Raw genomic sequence first — 20,931 nt, 5'->3', positions numbered from 1 at the left:
CAAGAACTTATTCAAGTTCTTTTTACGTTATAGATACCCGAATAGAATATCGGATAAAACCCGTTCATACGCATGGGGACGCATTTCCAGTAGTACCGATCGGCTTTGGGGTTAGGAATATTTTCTAGTTGGTGTGGTATAGTATCGGTGCGTTTTTCCCGTTTCGTCGAGCCAAATAGGCAAGAATTTTGAAAGTGAATCATGCTAATTGTTAAGCGCGGAAAGCTCGAGATTTAGTGTTTCTTGTTTGGAACCACCAGTTTTTGTACGTTACGGGTCGTGCTCTATATAAATCGAGCAAGAGAAAGAAGGATACCGGGCAAGTAATAGCTTCTTTTCGGAAAAACTTGCGCCTGTCCTTTGAACACTTTTCCTTTCGTTCCGATTGGGCTAAAATGGAGAAAGTATGTGCAAAATTTTCAGTGAATTTGTTTTGTATTTTATTTTTACATAATTTTAACTTTATCGCTGTTATTACATTAGTCAGGTTCCGGCAATTCCGACAAAAAAAGAAAATACAGAATAACGGTAAAAGATAGACTAAAATAAAGTAAAAATCTATCTTCGCCTACTGGAGAAGGAAAGAATCAGCAGATTGACGTCTAAACAACAGTTAAAGAACAGAATTGGAAAAAAATATGACATCCTGACTTTTTTGTGCGTTGGAAGGAAAATGTGGGTACTGAAAGGCTAAAATGAAAGTTTTTAGAGTGCTAATTTATAGCTTATGGTTATCGCATACAAAGGAATAATGATGTGATAAGGGATAATAAGGTCACATGCCAAGTCATTTATGGTATGAATGAATGAACATATTTGGTCTAGAAAAGCAACGTACTACCTGGAGAGTTAAAAAAAAAAAAAAAAAAAAAAAAAACTCTTTGTTGTCCCCTATGGAAGAACTAAGGATTCTATCTTTCAAAGGATATATCTACTACCTTGGGTGCTGTTGCTGTCATCACCGATGTTAAACATTTATAAGTATATATATATATATATATATATATATATATATATATATATATATATATATATATACATACTAGCTGTCGGGGTGGCGCTTCGCGCCACCCCAACACCTAGTTGGTGGGGCGCTTCGCAACCCCCCCCCAAGCCCCCCCGCGCGCGTAAGTCGTTAAGCGCCATATTAGTTACGCGCCATTGTAGTTGTGTCCCTGTGTCCCACCTATGAATATAGATAGATTTATATATGTGTTTCAAACTAAGTAAAAATTGCGAATATACAACATTCTTGGCTTTCCCATTGTCTGTGCATACACAAAGCCGTATGTACTAATAATGACGTCATATGCAAACGCTCTTTTTACAAACAAACAAACATGCATATACACAACTCGTTTTTATATAGATAGATAGATAGATAGATACAATAAAAATTAACTGCGTAAAACTTGCGAATATACAACATTCTTCGCTGTTCAATTGTCGCTGCATCTAAATAGATTGTCAGGTTTACCGACCCTCGAACATGCAACGTACAATTGTCCATGGGAAAAACAATCAGTATTAAGATCTATACCACATTTTTCTAATGATTGACCTTGAGCTTTGTTAATGGTGATTGCTAATGCTAATCGAATTGGGAATTGCAATCTTTTAAATTGAAAAGGCAGATCCGTTGGAATCATGGGAATGCGAGGAATAAGAACAGCCTCACCCTCAAAAGGCGCGGTAGTTGTATACGTCCTGAAATTGAGTCTACTGGGAGCTTTCCGTTTCCAATTACCAGCAATTGATCTGAAAATGTTTGACCAGATTTATCGTTTTGCAATCGGACACGCATATTTGTAGTTAATTTTAATGTTTTTACGTCTGCCCATAAATTAGAATTTTCCAGGCAAGTATTCATTTCGTCTGCAGGAGTTGATCTAGGTATTATAGGTAATGTTTGCCTGAAATCTCCCGTAAGCAATATTAGTGTGCTTCACGGCATTTTAAAATATAATTTTCTTCATCCTGCCGAATCATTAGTCTATAGGAATAATAATGCATTGCACTGCATTTCTTATTCATTTCTTTGTTAGTTGCTGGATTCATCAATTTAATATTAAAGTGATAGCCGTCGGCTCCAACCCAAAAAATGATAGGATATCGTAGGGCATCGTAGCATCGATGAGTTTCAGCAATTCTTAACAACTGAGCGTTTCGCTTATGAAGAATAATATCTCGAGGTAAAAACTGATCACCGACCATAACGATTGCCACTTCGTCGATAGTTGGAGCATTGTATCTACGCACATGTTGGCCAGGAGGCGTTTTGTCAGCGGAAATAACAATTTTATGCGTATCAGTAGGCATCAAATCGATGACTGTTTTGAACAGACGCACTAAATTATTATTTTCGTGGAAAAGATGTTGCAATTGGGAAACGATTGTCCTTTCAACGTTGGGAGAAATTTCGGAACGTGCATTCAATTCAGAATTTCTATCACTGATGAAGTACAATTGTAAAAATTTATGATTCTCCCCTTTTACTTTGAAAGTAGACATAAATTGATCTGGATTTTCGATTTGGGCTCCAAACGACGTCATTTGGAAACATGAGTTATATTTTCTGATTTGTGACAAAAAACGATTAGATTCTGACGTAGTTCAGCAACAAGTTTTTTGGCATAGACTCTTTGAGCATCTTCCTCGGCTGTTGCCATTGTAAGTTCATCAGTCATTTTAAAGTTAAACATTAATAGATTTCTACGTAAACGCATGTCTTAAATATCTTTAATGACGTCACCGTCATAACAAAAATGACGACAACTAACTTCATGACGTCAGTCAACACAAACATGACGCCACCTGACAGACACATCCACAGACAACTTATTTTTATATATATATAGATATATAAGATTTCTAGAATGGTTATATACTGCTACCATTATTTGTTTCCGTATTGTGAAATAGCTGACAAAGCCTCTAGTTATTTAGATTTCATTTTTGATACAAGTTGGTTGTACCCACCAAATCAGCTCTTTCAAACCTAGGTCAGTCTCATTGGCTTTCAAGCCGAAATTGAACTCGAAATAGTAAGCGTTGTTTTTTTGTGGTAGTGAGGGAGGGGAAGGATTATCTATATACCCATTAGTTTGTGATAGTATAACTGCGACATGGAAGGAAAATATTGTGAGTTCTAAATAGTACGATTTTTTTTTGTGGGGGGGGAGGAGGAGGATCGTCTATATACCATCTTTTCCTTGTGATAGTATAAATATGACAAGGAAGGAAATCTCGGGAATTTCCAATTTTAAAGTGAGGAGAGGGCCAAACCTGGCAAGGTAGGGTCTTGTCGACTAGATTTAATCGATACTGTTTGGATCTTTGACGTCTTTTTTGTTAATTTATTTTTCTTTTTTTGCTTTTAGTTAACAAAAATTCAATGGCGTGACAAGACTGGTCAGCGAAAAAGGTGCTTCAATTTCTTATTTGAATCATTCAAGAAATATTATGTTAACCAGTTGTTCCCAAATTTCCGCCTTTCTACAAGCATTTATAAGCCGAGCTTTGAACTTCCTCCGAGCCGTCGTTCTCCTGGTAAAGAACAAAGGCAGAGTTGTCGCGTTGAAGTTATCAAATGGCTGTCTAATTTCATTCATGTACCCGTTGCAGATTCGTTTTCGGGAGTTTCTAGGTAAGTTTTCTGTTTTGCTAAGGCAAGAATAGCAAGTTTACTTGAAAGCTATGTTTGAAACCATGTCTTTAAAACCAACAATGTATTTGAGACAATGTTGAATACATGGCCCTGCCTCCAAGAGCCTTTCTCGGCAGGACACCAATCAGATAAAAAGAAGAAGAAAGATATTTTTTTATTCTCATATAGTCTTTATTTTTTCATTCTCTTATTGGTATTTTCTTGAGTACTGACGGAAAAAAGAGGTTGAGACAGTTCAGGCTTTAACTTATATTACCAAGCACATTTATTTTTGTTCTGTTAGCGTGTTTTGGTTTCTTGGTGCTATCTAATTGTGCTGATAGTGATGACTCTCTGAAGTTGGGACGAAATGTTCAAATGTTAAGACAAGAGGGAGAAGTAGCAAAAGAAAACAAAAGAAATAGATTTTGACCTTTCGGCTTTCTATCCTTTTTTTTTCATTTGTTTCTCTCAATAATATATCCAGTCGTTAGCTTATTTTTATTTTATTTTTTTGTTTGCTGCCGATTTTTTATAATTCGCATTTCTATCTTCATTCTATCTATTCTATCCATTCTATCTATTTCATTTTATCGTCATAAAGCTCGTGCGCTACAAATCTTGAGTCTTACAGAGGTCTATTTCTATTCTTCAAAAATAGCAGGAGATTTCAAAGTGTACTCCTGCAGGGTTATAAACAACCCTGGGTTATAAACTTCTGTAATATTATATCACTATAGTCTTACTCTCCGTTGGCTAGAGTGGAAATTTTGATTTGACTGGAACAAAGATTTTTCGAAGTTTTCGAAGTCGAGCAAGTCTACCCTAAATTGGGGACGGGGGTCCAACGTCTATGACCTTCTTATGTAGCTTTTGTATTGGCATCGTGAAATGGCTGATGACTGCTCAAAATGGAAGAATAATTGCTTGGAGTAATTTTTTTTTGTAAGGAGCTTTTTTGCATCACATTTCGCTCACTCTTATTTTTATCGCCCATCAGGATTAGGAAGGCGGGTGGATCTAATACCTAGGATCTTCTTTTGCAGCTTTTGTATATGCATCTTGAAATGGCTGATGACTGCTCAAAATGGAAGAATAATAGCTTTGAGCTATGTTTTTTTATTGTAAGGAGCTTTTTTCCTTCAAATTTCGTTCACTCTTATTTTTATCACCCATCAGGAAAATTCATGTAAAGATACATGCACTTGAGCTTCTTCTTGTGAAAGGTATTTCTGCTTCTCATGACTGCTGCAGTGTTGTCATACCCTTTTATCAATTTTTTATTGAACAAGCAGTAAGTCTGAGAGATATGCGTTGTAGATGTAGATCTTAGTCTGAGCCTTGTCGATGGTAAATTTTTCGTTGAAATATCCATTATGGATTTAGGATAAAAATAAATGATTCAGAATGAAAAAATGGACAGAACTTTCTTCAAAATTAAAAATTGACCTTATATTTCATAATAAAAAGTGGTGCAAAAACGTTCGTCATCAAGTTAAGAAGGGGTGGAGTCTGGGTGGCTTTTCGGTTCTTGAGGAGCTCCAAACTTTTCTTTAGTACTCGCATAATATTTTATCGTCGTGTCCAAAACGGAAGGGTCTGTCTCAGGGGGAGGGAGTTTAAAAACAATTCATTCAGAAGGGATGTAAGGCTTTTACTTTCATTTTCATGACCAATTAACATGTCATAGGATTTTATGTATTTTTTAGAAGAAATCATCTTTTTATTTACATTTTTGCGACCAATTTACGAGATGCTGAAATATTTTGGGAATGAGTGGTGGTTCAAACCCAGGACCCCTCTTGGGCATGTCTCTGGCTAGTAAATAAGCTAAGGAATCCCCCCTCCTTCTTGTAGAGGTCAGGTTAGGGTGTAACAGAAGTTCAAATATAAGCCTAACCTTTACTTCATGTCAAGTCTCATGTTTTCTAATTTTACCAGAAAGAAAATGAGTTTATTTTACAAATGGTTTTTATTAGAAGTTCAAACGTCAGACATTTATAAAAATTACAGTGTTTTTGCTAAATAGGGTAGTTTTATCCTTGGTAGTTTGTTTTTGCTGAAGGAACTCAGCTATGTTTAATCCCCATCGTGGCTTAGGCTTATTGCCTTTACCCCAAACGAAGTAAATATGCGTCTACAATTCCCATCAACAAATTAAGATGTACTAGGGAAGTGTCGGTCGCTTTGTTATTACAAAAGAAATTTGAGATTCACTCTTGCGATTTGAGCACAACGATTTGACCTCTGTTGTAAATTTTATAATGATTTTATAATGAATAGGTATATTTCGTATACACAATAACAATTATTAACATAATCAATATGTAATTGGTTAAATAATTAGAAACCTTTTATAATTCATTGTATTATGTAAATCCAAAATTATTTTTTCTATGTCGTAACTTGACGAACGTCTATAATAAGAATAATGGAAGGTCTCATTTTTTTTTCTAAAAAGAATCACAAGTGAATCGGATGCAGAAAAGTACCTTAGTCAGTCAAATTCTTAGGTCAAATTTTTAAAGAAAGAAATAACGCAGTCTTAAAAAACATTCCTACTAATGCTGAATACGACTTTCTTATTATATCCAATTTGATATTGAATATTAAAAGCTCTTCGTGCAAATGCTATAATTTTTCGGAAAAAAGAAATTAAATATCAGTATGGATATAAATATTGTTCACTATAAATAATTACTAAACCGGTCAAAGTATACTTTCCTCACTATTTGTTCTCCACTTGTTTCCGTAAACTATCAATATCAAATTTCAAGTAGCTATAGTCTTTTTTACTATTGACTTTTGTTGTGGGACTTGTGTATATCTTTCATCGATTTATTATACAGAAAAAAAAAAAAACATAACCTCAATGTACAAATATGAACACACAAAAACTTAATTGACAATCTTACGTAGAAAATATCGTTCATAAATAACTTGAAAGACTACACTGCTTTCAACAATAAACTAGGAAAAAGATTAAAAAATAGGTTGCCAGTTCATTTCGACGGTGAAAAAAAAAAAAAGAATCAGAAACAGGATATTTCGGGAACATTTTGTGGAACCTTTTGCAATTATAAGTGGACAAATTCAAAGGTACACGAGCTGAAAATTAAACAAACATTTCAAACTTGAATCAGTAATGATACTTGACCGTATTTCACAATAATTCGGAGCACTAATAAACACTAGTAAATACTAATAAACACTAATAAAACACTATTAGACCCTAATAAACAAATTAGCACAGAAACAGGGTCCCAGATCTCCTAGTAGAATAAAGAGATATTCCAGACAAGGCCTTGGAATGCTATAATTGATTTATGTTTGAGATTATTGCTCTGTTCTTTTTTTGCTAGTTTAATGTATTTTTTTATTTTTTCACTGAAGTTTATAGTCCAACCACATTTTATTTTAAAGGTATTATATGTGTTGAACAACAAAATTACAAAATCTTACTTTCGAAAAATTTCTATTTATTGGATTTAGGAAAGGTGCTTCTAGTTTAGGTGCATCTGACCGAATATTTCTAAATAAAATATTATTTTAATTTTTACAGCAAATTAATAATTTAAAAAATAAATTACTGCGAGAAGTTTTTTTTTTTTCAAACAAGTTAAATTAACCTATGTTCTAAGAAAATAGTTTTTTTTTCAAACAAGTTAAATTAACCTATGTTCTAAGAAAATGATTTTGGTTGTCGTAGTTAGTTCTACAGGAGCTGACTTCTAAAGAAATGCGATTTAATTTGCAACCTACGGATTTTTCTTGCAATTACTTTGTTATTTTTATATCTTTTGTTTCATTATGTAATCAGTCCTATTTTGGAATTATTGTCCTTTGTAAGCGTTTTTTAGGTTTAAAAGTTGAAAAATATTAAATTTTAAGTCATCTGAGACATTTATCAACCTAAGACCTATAGGCTATGTACTAGACAAACTAGCAAAAACCTTAAAGAGAACAGCGCCTGAACGTGATGCTTTCCCGAAGTCGTTGGTTTTATAATTATTTCTTTCGCTGTATAACTATACAAAAATCTATATATGCAACAAACTAATAGCTAGATATTTTTTGGAAGCATCTCGAGAATTTCTTTTTATAATTAACGAACGAATTCAAAGGTACACAAAAAAAACACAAAGCCAGACAAAAATAAAAGTATCAAACTGGAATCGATATAATGTTTTACTCTATTTACAATTCCTCAAAAGTTCATTAAACAAAAACGGCTCCAGACCCCCCTCCCCAGGAAAATGAAATAGACTCTTTCAGATAAGCAAGGGTAAACCTAGGAATGGTATTATTGAAGTAAGTTTGATATTATTGCTTTAGTTTGTTTCTGATAGTTTATGTATCTTTGATTTCTCTTTTACTTTTTGTGGCTCTTCCTCTCGCCCTCTCATTCTATTTCTTTCTTCCTTTCTCTCTCTCTCTCCCCCACTCTATCTCTTTCTCTTGTTCTCACTCTTTTTTACTTTCTCTCTTTTCGAAATGAGAATGCTTTTCGAAATGCTTGCTTTGATAATTAGTTTTTTTCACTATCGAAATATAACGTTACGCTTTTTGTTTCTTATTTTATATCTCATTCATCATTTTTCAGTGCCCCTACAACTGTTTCTTTGAGCCAGTCTAACAGTTCTGGGGGGAGTTCAAGAACTGAGATAGACGGAGGACGTATTTTAAATTCCACGACTAAAAGTGATGTGTTTTCGCCCAACAGAAAAGGTGTGGGGTAAGAAGCTTTCTGTTCTTTTACAATTTTTATTAATGTTATAATTTTGTAACAATTTCTGAAAGGATGCCCTGTCCATGAAACAAGAAGCCTTATTTTCTACAACAAGTTAAAATAGTTTCTAGAAATAAGTAAAACTGAATTTAGAAAATGATGTTCCATAAATAGTTATGCTTTTTGGGTTTATTATGGTTGCTCCAGTCAAGGCTGTATCCAGGGGGAAGGGGCTAGTGGGATACTCCCCCCCCTCTCCCACATTTTTATCCGACTAATAAAAGAGTGTATATAAACAAATTTTTAATGCGCTTTTTAGAGGTTTTTTTATCCCCCCGAATAAAAATCCTGTATACACCCTTGGCAGTAGTGACTGTAACCTAGTAAAGAACGAACTACGGTCCATAGTAACCAAAAAGAAAAAACGTGTTTAAAACAAAGTTCAAGATTTGTTGCATGATCTTTGACTTTATCATTTTTCAGTATAAAATACATGATTTAATTCAGTTATTTATGCAAAAATGAAAAACAAATATCTTTACAAAGAGTGGAAACTTGAAATTTTAGAGAGATTGGGTTAGGTTAATAAGAAGATTGTTTTCAAAGAAAAAAAAGACAAGTTTGTAAAATTATCAGTTTATCCGTTTTGTCATTACTCTAACTTCAGTCTCCTTCTTATATGTCGTTAGGTTGGCACAGATAACAAGATATGGATCCATAATTCGTATTACAAAGAGAAAATAAGACTGGAAAGCAATATACAACCCTCATGAGGGGAGAAAGCTCAAAAAACTGAGGAGAGCATACAATAGACACCGAATGAGTACTAAAATAATTTGCTCGTGAAGGATGAAAATTTGCCCATACACATGGGCGAGTCTTTGGTGGGTGTACTTACTCATACACACAGGGGTAGTGGAAAGTATGTTCTGAGATTCGGGTAAAGATGTCACCCCTTTGAAAATATTAATTTTAAGAAAATAATTTTCTCAATTGCTTCAGACTATATTAGTGCCAACTGGATGCATAACCTTCGATTCTGAAGTAAGTTATTGTGGGAATGGGATATGAGAGCATTTTCACTGTCTTTAACGTCAAGTATAAGAAGCCAAACTCGATAAAAACTTCTTTTTATGTAAAATTACGCTTTCAGGCTCATAAACTTGATGCATCAACGGCTACGGCTCATGCAATGAGGCTACGGTCTTATCAATTAATCTATCCATCAATCAATTTAATGTGTATTTAGTAAAACTAAATTAATTTATCTGAACGAATGCAATATAATAAATAAATTCTGAGTTTTAGACCTTGTGGCTATTAAATGGGAAAGTTATCACTGAAGTGGTTTTTATGAATGATTCTTGGTTAATTAAAGTAACTTCTTTTTAAAGATAAAATTATGGCAATCATATTCAAAACGCATAGAAATTAATGCAAGAGGACTGCCACTTCCTTTAACCCCACGAATCAAACGAATGCAACAGCTTTTTTCCAATAAAAAGTGAAAAGCAACAATTTATATCAAATTTATTAAATCAATTTATTAAATCAAAAAATTTATTAAATCAAAAAATCCAGTTTTTAGTAAAAAAAACTAAATCAATTTAATATCGTTAAATCAATTTAACTTGGGCAAAATATATAAGAAAGGGTATTTCACCATAATGCACCATGTAAGGCACCATTCATGGGAAACCCAGGCAGCGACGAGAAAGAAAAAAAGAAACAATACGCAAATTACTTACAGAAAGAAAAGCTGCCAAAAAGAGTGAAAGATAACATAATAAATCAACATAAAGAAACTAAACAAAATCAGTTAATAAGCCAAGTAAATTTTTAACGAAAAACCAAATCCTATAGTTGCAAGTAGTAGTATAGGCACATTCGGAAAAACTCGGGTTTCATGCTGTGAACGGCTACGGTCATTATCAATGCTTTAACTGTGTCATTTGTAAAAAAAAGAGGAGGAAGAAGAAGAAGTTGAAAAGCTATATGTATATTTGTGTTTGTATGTATGTATGTTTTATGTAGTTCCCTGTAAGGCACCATTCCTGGGAAACACAGGCAGCGACGAGAAAGAAAAAAAAAGAAACGATACGCAAATTACTTACAGAAAGAAAAGCTGCCAAAAAGAGTGAAAGATAACATAATAAAAAAATATAAAGAACCTGAACAAAATCAGTTAAAAAGCCAATTAAATTGAAAACATTAAACCTAATCTTACAGTTGGAAGTAGTAGTATAGGCAGCTTTGGAACAACTCGGGTTTCATGCTGCGATCGGCTACGGTCATTATCAATGCTTTAACTGTGTCATATGTAAAAAAAGAGGAAGAAGAAGAAGAAGTTGAAAAGCTATATGTATATTTGTGTTTGTATGTATGTATGTTTGCAATACCAAGTTAGTGGGGGAGGGACGATTTTTTCTGTTGAAGAAACTCTTTGACCTAAAAAAAGGCGTAGTTTAGGCCTAATATTGAGATTTTTGCCGAACTTTGGCTATTTTTTTCTAAGCAGGATGAGGGCTCCTCGAATGATTCTTTTGGGGAATCTCTCCATCGTCCCTCTTTAGTTCTGTATCTTTGTCGATCTTATGTTTTTGTCTCATGTCCTTGTACTATTCTTTTGGCGCATCTTGATAAAAAAGAAAAAGAAAGGGCGCTATTATAATGTTGCCGAACCATGCGTTTCATTCTTGGGCTCGCATATGGCGAATAACAAGATTTTTAATTTTTATTTAAATATGATTTTTATATTTTTATTTGATCCATTTGAAATTCCTCATAATTCTCTAGAGAAAAATTGGATGACAGACTAACGCTGCAGTGTACGACTATATGAATATTTAATAAAAACAAACCTTACTTTTAATAACACTCGTATGAAATCAATCTTTTTCTATCATTCACGCTGTCTCTTTGACCTAGCCCAAATTTACCTACGGTCTTTTAGCGCTATCGTTATCGGAGAATTGATACTGGGTTTTTTTTTTCTGGAATATAACCCCATTGAATAGTAAGGATACATTCGTTACTTGGTACTTAAGAATTCCCTTCAAAGAAAGGAAGTCATGAGAGGGTTTTTTTTCTTTATTAATTTCTAATAAATTCTAAGCTCTCTAAATAAAGAGAACTTTCATTTGTCTAAAAATCTTATAAATTTTACAGGAATGAGCAAGGAGTGGAAGAAATTCAAATTGTTCAAGAAGTCCTATTTGGAAGCAGAGCGAACGTGAACTTCATCCACGAGATTATGCGTCAAGCCTTTATTCTGAATTTTTCTCACTCGCTGGCAATATGTAGAGTAATTGGAGTATATAAGGACTGGATAATGAAAAAGGTACTCATTTTCATAAGATATGTAGTTAAATAGGGTGTTCTCAGCTTATTATCAAATAAATTCGACACCAGTCCTTACAATCCGCGATTGTTGAAACGTTCCTTTGACCAGCATTCCTATAATTTCTGCGTCTTTATTTAAAAGGTCGAATTAAAGATGGTCCAAATATTTTTAATAAATTTTTCATATCTATTTTCTTCGTTTGGATTTTCTCTGATATTCAAGTTAAATGTCGACTGAGGAAAGAAATTGTTCGATAGTTTACTTCAGGTAAATCATCAATCTGAAAAAGAACAATTTTTTTAAATGCTAGAAAATAAAAAAAAATAATGAAAACAAATATGTAGACATTTAACACATTCATTTAATTATAATAGCAAGCATTCAAACACTAATTATAATAGGATTGAATAATTCAGGCCTATAATCTTTGCAGGTTTTTGTGAAGTGCGGACCTCTGGCCGTATTGTTTAATATGACATTACATTTTGGAAAGTATCGTATGATTCTTTCCCTGGGCCAAAAACGATAATTTGTGTTTATCCTTGAGACAGAGCCTAGAATGTGTCAGCTGAAATGGAGTTTGTAGTCAATGATAAAGAAGCCTTTTTTGACTTGTCCTGCCAAGTTTTTTTCTCGAACAGCTCTTCTGCTTACAAGTGAAGAGCTTTATTTAAATAGGCAAGCAAGAAAGATAGCTGTCTTAGAATGAATTTTGACTAGAATCTGTAAATGCTCAAGATATGCAACGATTCCCGTGCCTCGTTACCAAAATATGGCTCTAGAATGATAAGAAGCACAATTTATAGATTCGAAAAAGGTGTGTTTTTTCTGGTTCTGAAAGTGCTGCCATCTACATAAGCCATTTTTTTTATGTAGGATGCTGGTTGAGTGTATGCTATGGTCACATTGTGGGTTAAAAGTAAATGATAATAATATTAATAATTCTTTTATGAAAAGGATATCCTTTAGGACCCATTTAACGACCCTTTGATATATTAAAGGACGCATAAAAATGAGATTTCTTGGCATTTTATAAAACGGGTCTAGTCGTTCACCCAGAAAATTATATCCCCTGAGGAAAATCCCCCCCCCCCCTATTTCCCACAAACTCTTCCAATCAAAATTTTGAGGTAACCATTTTGCTCAAAACAGCTCAAAGTTCCAAAGTAATCAAGCTTCCGGGTTGACAACCCCCTTCTGGCCCCCGGGGCTGTAAGCTTTGCGAGTTGCATACTGTTACAATATGAGGTTTTAATGGGAAGCGTGATTGTGCAAACATTGGAGGGGGACAGATGCCTCACCGGGTGCATTTTAATGCCAACACATCCTAACTCTCATATCATCTTCAGGCAAATGTAGAATTCGTTCTAAGGAAGGGGTGGTGATGAAGTTAGAAATTGATATTTAATCCCTCTTGATTTCTGGGAATATTTATGGTCTACGCTGTTATTATGAAAGTAAAAATGGCATTAAACCCCAAAAGTAACAGAATTTACCCCGTATAGGGGTGGGGGGGCTGTCCCTTCCACGTTTCCAAGCTGGTTATAGAAACTTAGGAGGCTGCTAACTCGATTGAAGTCGAAAATGATTCGAGACCAACCAGCCCCTGTCCTTAATCTGTTTTTGCTATCTGGTCCTCTTGTTGTCCTTTAGGACATGTGATAGGTTTTTGAGCCCCTATTTTGTACTTTCTCTGTGGCTGCTCAATTGTGTGTTTGGTGGAATCTTCCTTTGGGGGGGGGGTGAATTGTCTTTGCGGGGAGGGAAATACTCGCTCCCATTTAAAAGAAAGCTCGTATGAATAACATGTTTGATCTTGCAATTCAAATAACATATCTAACACCTAAAACATAAACTGGCCACGAGAGATTTACTTTTTCTTAATTATTTTTTTTTATTCTTATGCTCCATTTTATATTCCAGAACTTGGTATTTACCATGTGACATATAGCGATCGCAATTTCTGTCCGCCGGTCTGTCGGTTGCGGTTTTGCTAGTTCGGGCTCTTCCAGATAAGCTAGGACGATGAAAGTTTCGACCGTCTGGGAGGGAGTGGAGGGACGGTTAATTCGGAAAAAATAGAAAAAATAAGGTATTTTCAACTTATGAACGGGTTATCGGACATCTTGGAAAATGCTTACAGTGGGAAGATCGGGATGAAACTTTGTGAGAAGAATAAGCACAAGTCCTAGATACGTGATTGACATAACCGGAACGGATCCGCCTTCTTTGGGGGAGTTAGGGTGGGGGGTATTTTGGTTAATTCGGAAAAATTAGAAAAAATGAGGTATTTTTAACTTACGAACGGGGGACCGGATCTTAATGAAATTTGATATTTGGAAGTACCTCGCAACTCAGAGCTATTATTTTAAATCCTGACCGGATCTGGTAACATTGGGGGGGGGGATGTCGGAGGGGGGAAACCAGAAGTCTTGGCAAGCGCTTAGAGTGGAGAGATCGGGATGAAACTTGGTGAGAAATATATGTATAAGTCCTAGATACGTGATTGACATAACCAGACTGGATCTGCTCTCTTTGGGGGAGTTGGAGGGGGAGGGGGGCATAATTCGGGAATTTGGAAAAATTAGAAAAAATGAGGTATATTTAACTTACGAACGGGTGATCGGATCTTAATTAAATTTTATATTTAGAAGGACCTAGTGTCTTAGAGCTCATTATTTAAATCCCGACCGGATTCGATGACATTGAGGGGAATTGGAGGGGGAAACCGAAAATCTTTGGAAATGCTTAGAGTGGAGAGATCGGGAGAAAACTTGGTGGGAAGAATAAGCACAAGTCCTAGATACTTTATTGACATAACCGGACCGGATCCGCTCTCTTTGGGGGAGTTGGGGGGGATCCAGTGCTTTGGCGCGTTTGATGCTTCTGAACGTGCTAGGACGATGAAAATTGTATGGCGTGTCAGGGACCTGCACAAATTGACTTGATAACAGTTGTTGCCCTGATTCGACCATCTGGGGGGGATGGAGGGATGGGAATTGTGAAAATTGAGGTATGTTTATCTTACGAATGAGGGATCGAATCTTAATGAAATTTGATTTTTTAGAAACATTCCATGTCTGAGATGCTCCATTTTCAATTCGGGTTGGACCCGGGGACATAGGGGGCAGAGGAGGGAAACGGAAATCTTGGAAACCGGAAATCTTGGAAAACGCTTTGAGTGGAGAGATCGGATGAAACTTGATGGGAAGAATAAGCACAAGTTCTAGATACGTGATTGACATAACCAGACGGATTCGTTCTCTTTGGGGAGTTGGGGGGGGGGGTTTCAGTGCTTTGGCGAGTTCGGTGCTTCAGGACGTGCTAGGACGATGAAAATTGGTAGGCGTGTCAGGGACCTGCCCAAATTGACTTGATAACAGTCGTTTCTCCGATTTGACCCTCTGGGGAGGGGGGAGGAGGGAGAAGAAAAATTAGAAAAAATGGGGTATTTTTGACTTACGAACGGGTGATCGGATCTTAATGAAATTTGATATTTAGAAGGACCTCGTGTCTCAGACCTCTTTTTTTAAATCCCGACCGTATCCGGTGATATCGGGATGACATAACATGATTGACATAACCAGACCGGATCCGCTCTCTTTTGGGGAGTTGGAGGGGGTGGGGGTTAATTCGGAAAAATTGAAAAATTGGGGTATTTTTAACTTACGAACGGGTGATCGGATCTTAATGAAATTTGATATTTAGAAGGACCTAATGTCTTCTTCTCTTCTGTAATGTCTCAACTCTTATTTTAAGTCCCGACCGGATCCGGTGAAATTGGGGGGAGTCGGAGAAGGAAACCGGAAATCTTGGAAAACGATTAGAATGGAGAGATCGGGATGAAACTTGGTGGGAAGAATAAGCACAAGTCCTAGATACATGATTGACATAACTGGACCGGATTCGCTCTCTTTGGGACAGTTGGGTGAGGGGGGGATTTCCAGTGCTTTGGAGAGTTCAGTGCTCCTGGACGTGCTAGGACGATGCAAATTGGTAGGTTTGTTAGGGACCTGCACAAATTGACTTGATAACAGTCGTTTGCTCGATTTGACCATCTAGGGGATCGGAGGGAGGGGAAATCGTGAAAATTTGCGCCATGTTTATCTTACGTTCGGGTCATCGGATGGCATCGGAATGGCAAAATCAATAACTCTAGTACCGAGTCTCATTTTAGGTTCTGATCTCGTCACAAGTGCCATATGAGCCCTTGGCTCTTGTTTTATTCTGGAGTCGTCTTTTCTTTCCAATCTTTTATTTTCTGAATTTCTTGATTTGCAATTCCTATTTTTATTTCTTTGATTTCACTTGAGTTGAAGCTGCAATAAATTTCATGTGATGTCTTTTTATCTATAATTTCAGTTATAAATCAGTTAAGTTCAGTTATAATATCTTCAACCAAATTAATTATCAGTATAATACTTCCAGAGCACACGAAAATTATTTTCTTGAGTTTTCTTCATAAATATCTGGCCACGTTCTCCCGCTTGTGATTTTCCTCCTTGCTAATCATGGCAACAGTTCATTTTAATCAACTAAGCAAATTTTGAATTCTTCTTTCTAAGATAGATGGCTTCCAGATAGCGATATCTCACTCCATTTATAGCTTCATCTGTTCATAAGGTTCCGTCTTTCTGCAGATAAGTCATATTTTTCCTCTTCTTTAGGTTTGTTTCTCTTCTGCCACAAATCCAGCACTTTCAACTGCAAGAAAAACAGTTATAATTTCTTTAGGGTCTACTCATATAGTCAAATTCAGAGTTTTGGACCGATATCTTCATTTTCATCAAGTAGACTTGAAGATCGATCACCATGTATGACCGACAAAATAATTTCGATTTCTTTACTTGAGAGAAAGTTGTTGAGACAAATAAGGATCAGAAGTTTGGCCGTTTTAATAAGAAGTAAAACGGATTAGGCCTTGGAACACTCCATGATGGGACAGTGATAGTAATGGGGTTAAGGTAATTCTTGAAAGAATTTTCAGCATCTAAACGATGACTTGGACTCGACGGATAATCTGTTTGCTGTTAAGATTACACCTCTTACCACGCGTGATGTTAACCTTTGGATAAGACTTTATATCTAATAGTACAGGGTTTGAAGCACTTTCTTGCTTATCTTGTTTTAATGTAGGCTCGGATATTTCTACTGATCTTGGCTCTGAAACACTGCACGATGGCAAAACGATAGCAGCGGGATTAAAGTCATCCTCCAAAGAGTTTCTAACGTCTGAATGATGACTTAGAGTTGATGGATAACCAGTTTGCTATTGAGACAAAACAGATTAGACCTCTCAGCACGTGCGTTATTAACCTCTGGAAAAGAATGCATTCCCAATAGTACATAGTTCGAAGCGCTTTCTTGCTTATCTTATTTTAATGTAGGTTCGGATAATTCAACTGATATAGGCTTTGAAACACTGCGCGATAGCAAAATGATAGCAGTGGGATTAAAGTCACCCTCAAAAGAGTTTCCAACGTCTGAATGATGATTTGGAGCTCTCCGTGTTTCGATTTTGTCACTTGATGCTATGTAGTTTGAATTTGTAGGATTAGGTAAATTGCTTTGTGGCAGGATCAAGTTATCTTCAATATCTATGCATGGTGATTGATCTCGCTCCCAGAAGCTCCAAGAGGCTCATCAGGGACTCTCAGACTCATGCTCATCCAAGACTCAGAGTCGCCCAGATCCTTGTTTGATGGATTTCTTCTCCATTCTGCTAATTTAGTTAACAATTCCTGATTTGAGTCGCCAATTTTATATTCGGAAGAATGCGCCAGACGCTCTTTTGTCATACCATTCATTGCTTAATTCAAAAACTTCTTTGCTACCATATGTGAACAAAAAATCGAGTAGTGATATTGGTTTCTGTACATGACGGCGATAAATATCGAATATCCTTTTATGGAGTATATCAATTATTTCGTGTAGTGCAACACTGTCATGAGTGAGTCTGGCCACTTCGTCCATCACTTCAAATGTTGGGTCGCTTTTATTGTTGCAGGTAGCTTCTCTTGTTAATATTTCCACAGAGCTATAGCCTAGGAAACTCTTTTTCAACCTTCTTTTTACCTTCCTAAAATTCATTCTTGCTAGATAACTGTGTAAAATTACTTTCACAAATGAGGTGATTTAGATTTTTAGAGTCCTTACTTTCACTTAAAAAAAGTTGTTTTGGTTAATTTCTGATCGTTTTTCTAATCAAGTCAGAAATCACCCTCCTCGACAAATTTTTCACAGATACCCCCTCCAATGAAAATTTTCCCTTGTGAAAAATTTACCCGGGACAGTTCCCTCGGAACTTCTCCAAATAGGGCAATTTCTATATATGAATTCTGTTAAATCCCCCCTCCCCATGTAAGTATTATCCCCGCTGAAAATCCCTCCTCGAAAAGTGTCTGTATATTTCTCAATAACAAACATTGCATATAAACAATAGGTAAAATACATTTGCCCTTTCCCAGATGCTATTATCCCCCGAGATATAGTTTTTGTACTTTTCAACTATGTCTTTTTCAAAATTTATCAATATGCCTTTTTCAAAATTTTGATCGTATGTCTTTGGTGAAAAAAGGGATATGGAAGGGAGACTAGTTGCCCTATAATCTTTCTTATCACTTGAAAACGGCATGTGAACTTAAAATTTCTGTTTTAATTTGCCATCTTTTGTCTTCCAGGACCATTGGTTCGATCACCCATGGGGGATCAACAGAGAAAAAAGAAAAAAAGACCACGAATGAAAGACCTCTTCAATCGTCTTTCTTCTGGCAAAAAATGTACAATTCTACGTTTTTGTAGATAGGGGGCCTGTAACCTCTGGAGTAAAGTTCTCTGATATGCTGAACATGATGGTGTGATTTTCATTAAGATTTCTTGATTTTTTGGGGGTGTTTTCCCCTTTTTCGAAAATCAGGCAAATTTTTTATGGAATGTAGCTTTTGATAAATAAAATTAAACTTAAATAATTTTATATATTTCGAATCAGCATTAAAACCCAATTCTTTTGATGTATCTATTGTTGTCAAAATCCATTTTTTAACTTGTAGATACAGTTGGGCCGAGTTCACCTTATGCCCGGTCCTAGCGACTTGGTCTTCTTAACATTAATTTTCCAACTTATTCTTGCACCCCTGGACCCTCAAAACTTCCACAATTTCATTCATTTTGCTAACATTTTCGCCTAGGATGCTCAAATTGTTACCATAATTTAAATATAAAAGAGTTATACTTCTTCACTTCATTCCGTGTCGTCCCATAGCCTTTGCCGTTCTCCTTTGTTGTTTTTTTCTCCGTTATTTTTATACTCCATTTTTTCTAGTATTTTGGTTGAGTTTGGGATATGGCTCTAAAATGATAAACAGCAAAATTTTAAAGGTTCGAAGGTTTTTTTTCTCCGTTTTGGAAAGTAGTAATTTATTTTTCTATGTCATTTTTTTAGTATTTTGGTTCAGTTTTTATATGTCTCTAAAAGGATAAACAGCAAAATATAAAGATTCGAAGGTTTTTTTTTCTCCGTTTCCGAAAGCGGTCATTTATTTTTGTATGTCATTTTTCTAGTATTTTGGTTTAAGTTGTTATATGGTTCTAGAATGATAAAAAGGAAGATATAAAGATTCGAAGGTTTTTTTTTTCTCCGTTTCGAAAAGCGGTCATTTATTTTTATACGCCATTTTTTCTAGTATTTTTGTTGAGCTATGAGTGACTTAAAGCGTACCATGTTGCACAAATCAGTGTAATATGGTTGCATTATTTTCGGTATTATAAAAATAATTCCACTGAAATAATGTACGAAGAAGAATCGACGAGATGACTCAAAGTCTAGAAAACACTATGTTGCTATTTAAGAATATCTTATTTTTCTACACAGCTTGACAAGTCAATATTACAGGAAACGAAGCTTTTCTTTTATCCTATATGAGATTTGTAAAGGAAGAAAAAAATTCTCAAGAATAACTATTTGCTAAATGTTTGGAAACTAATACGAAAGCTGAAACTATATTTACATAATTAAAAAGTTTTTTGGCATAAAAACTATACGGTATGTTAGAATAAAAAGGATAAAGATCCTCCAAAGGCATTGCTGAGACACAGGACGTCGAATCGACGTTTCGGTTGCTGAGTCTTTTTTACAGGGACAAGTAGCACGCTTGTCACCCAACCTTGCTCCGAGGGGATCGAACCCTGAGCCCTGTATTGCCAAAATGATCCTCAATCTACTCTGCTACTACAAACCGAGGCTTTCTGGCATAATTAAAAGAAGATACATCAAATGTATAAAGGGCACGTTGTGTAATTCACCGACGTTATTTGGTTGCAAAAGTCTAAGTGAATGTTTGTATGAATAAGCACATTATGTCATTAGAGCAGTTAACACAATGAAAAGGAATACCTTAAATGAGAGATTATTTGCTCAACTTTGTTTGGAAAATCTTAAGGACCATTATCATTTACTGCTTCACAGAGAAGTACGTCAGATATCTAAAAGCGCATGTTTGGATCTCTTCTATTTACTCTTTGATTGTACTGTTGGACTTCCTCTAGAGTAAATAGATCACGGCACAATTTATCTCAGAAAATGACATTGCTTATATGACTGATTTATTTGCCAGATTAAGCAAGACTAATTTGGAACTTGAACATTATTAGGTAACACATTAAATTAATTGAAACTAAAAGTATTTGTTATACCTTTGTTACGCAACATTGGCTATGTGAACAGAACTTGGAAAGAGGAGAATGTTCTCAGTTTCTAAATCTTTCAAAATTGCAAAATATTGCGATAAAATATAAAAATGATGCGAAATTATAATTTTGTTTGCTTATTGTCAACACTTAGCAGCGCTTCATCCGGGCCTTAACCAAAACAAAAAAAAACATTAAAGACATTCTTAATTGGGATATTCCCGAATGAGGGTTGAACCCTTTTGCAAGTAGTCAAACTCGGGCCACAAAGGTAGGTGAATACTAGCTAATGCAGGAACAACTTATTAAATATTCACATATGAGGAGCTGAAATTAATGTTTTAACAAGTATAAGTAAACATAAACAAGTTTAACAAATATAAGCAAGTTCAAACAAGATGTGAAACCTAGGTTGGATACAAATGCAGGTTGTCGAGCTAACAAGTTAGCTCACCAACCTGCATTTGTATCTTTCATTTTAAGTTAAAGCTGGGGCTTGTGTATATTATTTAGATTTTCTACATTTCA

The 20,931-nt window shown here is 35.4% G+C and overlaps 1 protein-coding gene across 3 annotated transcripts in view; it reads left to right on the top strand.

Moving 5' to 3' along the window:
- LOC136028884 (ral GTPase-activating protein subunit alpha-1-like) overlaps positions 1 to 20,931 on the top strand; it is a gene marked incomplete at its 3' end in the record, with an annotated part of 109,822 nt that overhangs the window by 24,765 nt on the left and 64,126 nt on the right. For all 3 annotated transcript variants that reach the window (XM_065706835.1, XM_065706836.1, XM_065706837.1), the window contains 3 exon segments: positions 3,381 to 3,646; positions 8,250 to 8,381; positions 11,544 to 11,715. In XM_065706835.1, coding sequence (XP_065562907.1) covers positions 3,381 to 3,646; positions 8,250 to 8,381; positions 11,544 to 11,715 — 570 coding nt within the window.

This window comes from Artemia franciscana, chromosome 7 (assembly GCF_032884065.1).
Source record: "Artemia franciscana chromosome 7, ASM3288406v1, whole genome shotgun sequence".
NCBI lineage: Eukaryota > Metazoa > Arthropoda > Branchiopoda > Anostraca > Artemiidae > Artemia > Artemia franciscana.
This window is presented reverse-complemented; position numbering and strand designations above follow the sequence as displayed.